Raw genomic sequence first — 8,394 nt, forward strand, 5'->3', positions numbered from 1 at the left:
ACCGAACGGTGCCGAACTCGGCCGAACTGGGACGAACGGAGCCGAACCGGAGCCGAACGGAGCCGAACGAAATCGAACGGAGCCGGATGGAACCGAACTGGGACGAACGGAGCCGAACGGAGCCGGACCGGCACGAAGGTTTCCGAACGTCCCCGAAGGTCCCCGAGCGGAGCCGAACCGGTGCCGAAGGTGAACGAAGATGCCCGAGCGGGGTCGACGGGGGCGCGCGGAGACACGAGGAGGGGGCGGGGGAACCCCCCTCATTAGGACCCCCATAAAACTCCCCCAGAGACCCCCCAGAGACCCCCGCAGAACCCCCCATACACCCCCCATAGACACCCACAGACCCCCAGAGACCCCCAATAGACCCCTCCCCGTAGGTCTCGCCCCATGGGGGGTCTTGAGACACACATGAAGGGGAATTTGGGGGTCTCCTCTCTCCGGAGGTCCCAGGACTCACCTGAGGGAATGTTTGGGGGTCTCTGCCCTCTCAGGGGGTCCCTAAACTCTGCCAGGGGGGTCCAGGTGCCTTCTACCAGCGTTCCCTGGTGGTCTAGTGGTCAGGATTCGGCGCTCTCACCGCCGCGGCCCGGGTTCGATTCCCGGTCAGGGAACAAGAAAGCTTTTTTTTCTGTTCCCGTTTTTTCCTCCTTCTTATTTCCATTTTTCCCTCTTCCTCTTTCCCCACTCGCCAAACTCCTTCACTATAATAATTAATAAATTTTTAAAAATAAGTATGATACACAGTATATATAATATACGTGATGTACTACATAATGTATAATATATAACATAAAAATACATAAAAAATATGTGTTATACTATAATAATAAGGAAATATTTATAGTATTTGAAATATTGTTAAAGTATTTATAATATATTATTATTTATAATAAAAACATTTAAATTCATTAAAAAGCCATAAAAATATATAAAACCTCCATAAAGCCTCCACAAAAAATACATTAAAATACCCTAAAACCCGTAGAAAATATAAAAATACATAAAACCCCCATAAAAACACAGAAAAGCACATAGAAAAAAAGCGAGAGGGGGTTAAAAGCCAGTGCTGTCTGTCGCGACACAGGCGGAGGCACCGCTGGGATTCGAACCCAGGATCTCCTGTTTACTAGACAGGCGCTTTAACCAACTAAGCCACGGCGCCGGCGCTGCACCACCCCCGATCAGAGATTATCAGACCCCCCTAACCCCCCTCCCCCCACCCCCGCGAGATTCGGGACCCCCCGAGAAGACAGACCCCCAAAATCCCCACATACACACACGCGTGTCCCGGAATCCCCTGAGGGGGGTAGACCCCCAAAAAAACCCCTTTTCCCACCCCCATTCTTGTCCCGGGATCTTCCCGAGGGTGGAGACCCCCCCAAAAAACCCCTTTACTACCCCAGAAAAGGGGAGGAAATGGGGAGGAGGACAAGGAAAATTAGTGAGGGGAAAAAAAGGAAAGTCAGGGAAAAATAGGGGGGAAAAGGAAAATAATGAAAATTAGTGGGGGAAAAGAGGAGATGAGGGGGAGAAAAAAACAGACTTAGCAGAGGATGGTTTCGATCCATCGACCTCTGGGTTATGGGCCCAGCACGCTCCCGCTGCGCCACTCTGCTGCTGCTAAACTGGCTCATAATTACTCCTAATTAACCACAATTAATTAGAGCGGGGCTCGATTGGTCCGAAAATGGGAGCAATTAAAAAAAATGTGCAATTTACTGCATGTTATTATACATGTATATATTGATCGATTGATTTAACAATTTAATTAATTTTTTTAATATTTTTGCTTTTTATCTAATTTATTCTTTATTTAAGTTTATCTAATTTATTCATTTAATTCAATTTTTAAAAACGTATTTAAAACCCTCCCCGCTTCCCCAGTTGGCTCCCCCGGGATTCGAACCCTCGATTTCCGGGGGTGGGTAAACCACGCCCACAGCACGCCCCCCGACCGGAGATCACGCTTCTGGCCACGCCCCTTCCCCTGAAGCCACGCCCCTTTAGGAGCCAGATGGGCGCGAGGCGCGAGTGCGCAGCCGCGGACGAGGTGGCCGAGTGGTTAAGGCGATGGACTGCTAATCCATTGTGCTCTGCACGCGTGGGTTCGAATCCCACCCTCGTCGGTCCGCACGTTTTTTTGGGGGGGGTTCCCCAAAACCGCCTTCTTGTGGTTGTGGTTCGTTTTTTGGGGGGATCTGCAGCAAATCCCCTCCCTTTCCCCTCCTTTTACATCGCTTTTTCCGTCCTTTTTCGTCTTTTTCCCACCCTTTTTAAATCCTGTACCTGACTCTTTTCCAGCATTTTTCCGCGGTTTTCAATTTCTCTGCTTTTTTTCCTCCCTTTTCCCACCTTTTTCCACCTTTTCATCGCCTTTTCGCACCCTTCTCACCATTTTTTCCATCCATTTTTCACCTTTTTCTACCCTTTTTCCATCCTTTCTCATCCTTTGCCTGCCTTTTCCCCATTTTTTTTCTGCAGTTTGCCACTATTTTTCCACCTTTTCTTCACCTTTTCCCACCCTTTTCCACCTTTTCCCTACTCTTTCTCATCCTTTTCCATCATTTTCCACCCTTCCCCCACCCTTTCTCCATCGTTTTTCTTCCCTTTTCCCCTTTTCCCCACTCTCTTCCCACCTTTTTCCACCCGGGAGCCCCAAACAGGTAAAAACAGGTTAAAAAAAAGGCAAAAAACGGGGAATTTTATTCAACTCCCCTTTTTTGGGGGTCCCCAGGTATTCCCAGCTCATTTCCAGGTGCTTCCATCCCATTCCCAAGTGTTCCCATCCCATTTCCAGGCATTTCTATCCCACTTCCAGGAGTTCCATCCCATTCCCAGGTATTCCCAGCCCATTTCCAAACGGTTTGGACCCATTTCCAGATGTTTTTATCCCACTTCCAAGAGGTTCCACCTCATTCCCAGGTATTTCCAACGCATTCCCAAGTGTTTCATTCCCACTTCCAGATGCTTTTATCCCATTTCCAGGTGTTTCCAGCCCATTCCAGGTGTTTCCAGCCCATGTTCAGGTATTTCTGTCCCATTCCCAGGTGTGTCCAACTCACTCTCAGGTTCTTCCAACCCACTTCCAGGTGTTCCAGACCCATTTCCAGATGTTTCTGACCCATATCCAGGTGTGTCTGACCCATCCCCGGGTGTTTCTATCCCATCCCCAGGTGCTTCCAGTTCATTCCCAGGTGAGTCAGACCCATCTCCAGATGTTCCAGACCCATATCCAGGTGTGTCCAACTCATTCTCAGGTGTTTCAGTCCCATCCTCAGCTGTGTCTATCCCATTTCCAGGTGTGTCTGACCCATATCCAAGTGTGTCTATCCCATCCCCAGGTGTCTCTGACCCATCCCCAGGTGTCTCTGACCCATCCCCAGGTGTGTCTGACCCATATCCAGGTGTGTCTATCCCATATCCAGGTGTGTCTGACCCATCCCCAGGTGTCTCTGACCTATATCCAAGTGTGTCTATCCCATCCCCAGGTGCCTCTGACCCACTCCCAGGTACTTCCAACTCATCCCCAGGTGTGTCCAACCCATCTCCAGGTGTTTCTCTCCCACATGCAGGTGTGTCCGACCCATCCCCAGGTGTGTCGAATCCACCCCCAGGTGTGCCTGCCCCGCTCCCACCCCCCTCAGGCCCCCCCGCCTGCCCTCCCCAGCACCTGTCCAGGTACCTGTTCACCTCCCCGGCGTGGCTCCGCCTGTCGGGCTCCAGCCGGAGGAGCCTCCGGAGCATCTCCAGCGCCGCCTCCCCCAACCCCCGCCAGGCGCGCGGCACCTCCCCCCCGCCGCCGGAGAGCCCACCTGGCCGCCAGGTGCGGCCCTGCCACACCTGGAACTCCCCAAACTGGGGGTCCGGGGGCGCGGCCGCCCCCCAGGGGAAGTTGCCGGTGAGGAGGGCGAAGAGGAGGACGCCGAAGGCCCAGGCGTCCAGGCTGGGCTCCAGGCGCAGCGTCTCCGCCTCGCGCAGGTGGCACAGCTCAGGTGCGGCGTAGGGGGCGTGGCCCGAGCCGCAGGTGGGCCCCACCTGCCAGCCCATGACGCGGGTGAGGCCGAAGTCGCCCAGTTTGACCAGCTGGCACTGGGGGTCGAAGGCCAGCACGTTGTCCAGCTTCACGTCGCGGTGCACCAGGGCGTGGCCGTGCAGGTAATCCAGGGCCGCGCCCACCTGAGTGGCCACGCGCTTCACCTGCGGCTCGGGGAGGCCCACCTGAGGAGGGGGGGACATGCCTGGTGGGACACAGGGTCACCCAATGTCACCTGGGGTCACCTGAGGTCACCTGGAGTCATCACTTGGGTCACCTGTGAGTGCAGGGATTCACCCGGGACTCAGGGAGACTCACCTGGGGAGGGGGGGGGGCACACCTGGGGTCACCTGGAGACACCTGGGGTCACCTGGTGTCACCTCGGGTCACCTGTGGGGTCACCCGTGAGTGCAGGGTTCACCTGGTGCTCGGGGAGCCCGCAAAGGTCCCAGGCAGGTGCATCCCTCACACCTGTGCATCCTTCCCCCTCACACCTGTCCCCCCCCAAACGCACCTGGGCCCACTCCAGACACACCTGAGCGCTCCCCCCAGGTGTGAGCAGCCAGCCCAGGTGAGTCTCTGCACACCTGAGCACTCACCCCAGGTGTGAGCAGCCCGCACAGGTCCCCGGCAGGTGCGTGTTCCTGCGCGAAGCCGAAGTGGGTGGGGGTCTCGAAGGCCAGGGGCAGCACCTGCAGGCAGGTGAGCTGCCCCCGCAGGCACAGGTGAGTGCAGAACTCCCGCAGGAAGCCCCACCTGCCCGTCCGGTCCTTCCGCAGCAGCTTCAGCACCACTGGCGCACCTGGGCAAGGGTGGGGACACACTTGGGCACACCTGGGCACACCTGGGGATGGGTTATACCCCCAGAGACACACCTGGGTACACCTGGGGGCACCTGGGCACACCTGGGGGCACCTGGGCACACCTGGGGACAGGTTATACCCCCAGAGACGCACCTGGGCACACCTGGGCACACCTGGTAATGGGTTATACCCTCACAGACACACCTGGGCACACCTGGGGATGGGTTATACCTCTTATAGACACACCTGGGCACACCTGGGGGCACCTGGGCACACCTGGGGACAGGCTACCCCACCCCATAGACCCCCCCGAGTCCCTTGGATCTCCCAGGTGTGTTTGGGGGCGGAGCCTGAAGTGCGTCAGGTGTGTCAGGTGTTCACCTGGCGCACAGGTGCCCCCAAATCCCCCCTCCCCGAGCCCCCCCGAGCCCTCCCAGTGCCCCCCCAGCCCCTCACCCCCGTCCCGGGGCTGTGCCAGCACCACGTGCCCGTAGGAGCCACTGCCCAGTTCTCCCAGTACGTCCCAGTCCCGCTCCAGTTGGCACTGGGGGAGGTCCCGCCCTGTTTGAACCATCAGGTGCTGCAGGAGCCTCTCCTGGGCCTCCCCCTCCTCCTCCTCCTCCTCCTCCTCCTCCTCTTCCTCCTCAGCCGCTGCTTCCATGGGCCCTGGGAACCAGTATGGACCAGTATGGACCAGTATGGACCAGTTCACTCCAATACAACCCAGCCCAGTTTAATCCTCATCCTTCTCACCTTCATCTTCATCCCCCTCCTCCTCCTCTGGGGCAGCCCACTATAGACCAGTACAGACCAGTACAGTCGATATCAGCCCAGCTCAGCTCATTCCATTCCAGTCTGTCCCAGTCGAACACAGTCCAGCCCAGTATAACCCAGTCGAACCCAGTCCAGCCCAGTTTAGCCCAATTCAACGCAGTCCAGCCCAGTATAACCCAGTTCAACCCAGTGCAGCCCAGCTCATCTCAGTCCATCCCCGTATAACCCAGTCCATTCCAGTCCATCCCACTCCATCCCAGTATAACCCAGTCCATTCCAGTTCACCCCAGTCCAGCCCAACCCATCCCAGTATAATCCAGTCCAACCTCGTCCATCCCAGTCCATCCCAGTCCATCCCAGTCCATCCCAGTCCACCCCAATCCATCCCAGTACAACTCAGACCATCCCAGTCCTGCCCAACATCCAGGTCTCCCCCCCATCACCTGCCCCTAGGTGCCACCTGTGCCCCCAACCCACCTGTCCCCCCCAACCCACCTGTGCCCCCAACCCACCTGTCCCCGCCCCCCCGGTGCCACCCCTCCTGCCGGTGTCCCCAGGGGTGGCCCCGCTGTCTCACCTGTGTCCCCCGGCGGGTCGGGGGGTGTCGGTGCCCCCCCAGGTGCCCCCCCAGGTGCCCCCCCAGGTGCCCCCTCGGCGGCCCCCGCGGTTGTGACTCAGAGTTTCCCCGTGCCCGCGGTGCCACCCGGGCCCCGCTAATCTCTGTCACCTGCGTGTGGGGACACGTGTGTGTCACCCACGGCCAAAGATGGGCACGGGGGGGACGGACGGACAGAGGGACACTGGGACAAGGGGGGGGGGGCGACAGAGAGGGCACGGGGACACGGGGGACATGGGGGGGGGCATGGGGGGACATGGGGGGACAGAGGGACAAGGGGGGACACAGGGACATGGGGGGGACACAGGGACATGGGGAGACCTGGGGGGGACACGGGGGTGACGTGGGTGTCACGGGGACATGGGGGGGGCTTTGGGGACATGGGGGGACATGGAGGGGACACGGGGGGACACGAGGGGGACAAAGGGACAAGGAGGAGACAGAGGGACAGGTTGGGGGACAGTGTCTCCGGTGTGCCCAGTGCCCCCCTCCAGTGTCCCCAGTGCCCCCAGTGCCCCCCAGTGCACTGAAACTCCCTCCCAGTGCCTCCCAGTATACCCCAGTATCTTCCAGTCTCTCCCAGTATATCCCAGTGCCCCCCAGTCCCTCCCAGTGCCCCCGCTGACGGTGCCACTGGTGCCACCGGTGCCACCTGGCCCTGTCCCCCCCCGGCTATTTCGGGTCCCCCCGCACCTGTCCCTGCCCTTCCCCCACCCCGGGCCCCCCGCCAGACCCTCCCCCACCCCGAGGGGACACGGGGGGGGGGGCTCAGGGCACTGGGAGGCACTGGGAGAAACTGGGAGGCACTGGCAGGTACTGGGAGGGAGTTCGGTGCACTGGGAAGAGACTGGGATGGACTGGGGGGAACTGGGGGGTGCTGGAAAGGGATTTGGGGATACTGGGAGGGACTGGGAGGGGACTGGGGGGCACTGGGAAGGGGTTTCAGTGCACTGGGCTGTACTGGGCTGTACTGGGCTGTACTGGGAGGCGCCGGGGCCGGGCCAGGTGTTGCCGGGGGGGGGATATTTGGGGGGTCGTGACCCCCCCCGGGAGCAGCTGTTCACTAACGAGCTGCCGGGGGTTAATTACCGGCGGGGGATGATTTATTGCCCTCGGCGGGTGATTAATGAGCCCCCGGGAATGATTAATCGCCCTCGGCAGGGGGTATTAATTACCCGCGGGGGGGGGAGGGATTAATGAGCCCCCGCGGGGTCACGGCCCCGACAGGTGACACCGACAGGTGGGGAGGGGGAGGGGAGGGGACACCGCAGGGGGAGGGGAGGGACTGGGGGGCACTGGGAGGGGGAGTGCAGGGGCTGGGAGGGACTGGGGTATACTGGGAGGAACTGGGATGGACTGGGAGGGAGTTTCAGTGCAACAGGAAGGGAGTGGGATATACTGGGAGAGACTGGGAGGGAGCTTTCAGTGTACTGGGAAGGGACTGGGGGACACTGGGAGGGGGGGGCTGGAGGGACTTGGAGTTTGAGTGCACTGGGAAGGGACTGGGATATACTGGGAGGCACTGGAATGGACTGGGAGGGGGTTTCAATGCACTGGGGGGCACTGGGAGGGGGCTGGGAGGGAGTGGGGCCATACTGGGGGGATACTGGTGGTCAGTTGGGCCATACTGGGAGTCAGCTGGGCTGTACTGGGGCCGTACTGGGAGTCAGCTGGGCTGTACTGGGGCAATACCGGAGCCATACTGGGACTCAGTGGGGCCATACTGGGGCCGTACTGGGGGATACTGGGACCATACTGGTCACGTACCATGACCCCTATGGAGCCCATGGCCACGCCCCCAACATGACCACGCCTCCTCAAGGCCCCACCCCCAAGGATGAGGCACACTTGGGGGGGGAGGGGCACCTTTATTGACAGGGGGACACAGGTAACGCCCCTCCCCCCCGCCAGGTACCCCCAGGTACCCCCTCACCTGGGGAACTGCCCCCCGAGGTGCCCCCTCACCTGCTCACCTGCAGGCACAGGTAGGCAGATGCCCCCCCCAGCACCTCCAAGGTTTCCAGGTGGGCACTGGGCACCTCCTCGGGGGGTTCCAGGTGGGCACCGGGCACCTCCAGAGTCTCCAGGTGGACATTTGTCACCTCCTCCGTGGGCTCCAGGTGGGCACTGGGCACTTCCATCACCTCCAGGTGGGCACTGGGCAC

The 8,394-nt window shown here is 59.4% G+C and overlaps 1 protein-coding gene and 4 non-coding genes across 5 annotated transcripts; 2 read left to right on the top strand and 3 right to left on the bottom strand.

The window, feature by feature from the left end:
- The first annotated feature begins 542 nt into the window (after positions 1-542).
- TRNAE-CUC lies at positions 543-614 on the top strand. Its single transcript has one exon. It is a non-coding gene; the product is annotated as a tRNA-Glu (tRNA).
- Positions 615-1,091: 477 nt separating this feature from the next.
- TRNAT-AGU lies at positions 1,092-1,165 on the bottom strand. The gene has a single exon. It is a non-coding gene; the product is annotated as a tRNA-Thr (tRNA).
- Positions 1,166-1,547: 382 nt separating this feature from the next.
- Positions 1,548-1,619, bottom strand: TRNAM-CAU. The gene has a single exon. It is a non-coding gene; the product is annotated as a tRNA-Met (tRNA).
- Positions 1,620-2,047: 428 nt separating this feature from the next.
- On the top strand, positions 2,048-2,129 carry TRNAS-GCU. Its single transcript has one exon. It is a non-coding gene; the product is annotated as a tRNA-Ser (tRNA).
- A 551-nt stretch (positions 2,130-2,680) lies between these two features.
- On the bottom strand, positions 2,681-8,388 carry LOC113963028 (uncharacterized serine/threonine-protein kinase SBK3-like). Its single transcript, XM_027673823.1, has 6 exons — positions 8,203-8,388; positions 6,191-6,340; positions 5,296-5,505; positions 4,636-4,838; positions 3,386-4,221; positions 2,681-3,322 (listed from the first exon to the last, which is right to left on the bottom strand). Exons 3-6 carry the CDS (start codon positions 5,498-5,500, stop codon positions 2,974-2,976), a joined length of 1,593 nt encoding a protein of 530 aa, XP_027529624.1. The 5' UTR covers positions 5,501-5,505; positions 6,191-6,340; positions 8,203-8,388; the 3' UTR covers positions 2,681-2,973.
- Positions 8,389-8,394: the final 6 nt, after the last annotated feature.

This window comes from Neopelma chrysocephalum, unplaced genomic scaffold (genome assembly GCF_003984885.1).
Source record: "Neopelma chrysocephalum unplaced genomic scaffold, ASM398488v2 Primary Assembly neopelma1_187402, whole genome shotgun sequence".
In the NCBI taxonomy this organism is placed as follows: Eukaryota; Metazoa; Chordata; class Aves; order Passeriformes; family Pipridae; genus Neopelma; species Neopelma chrysocephalum.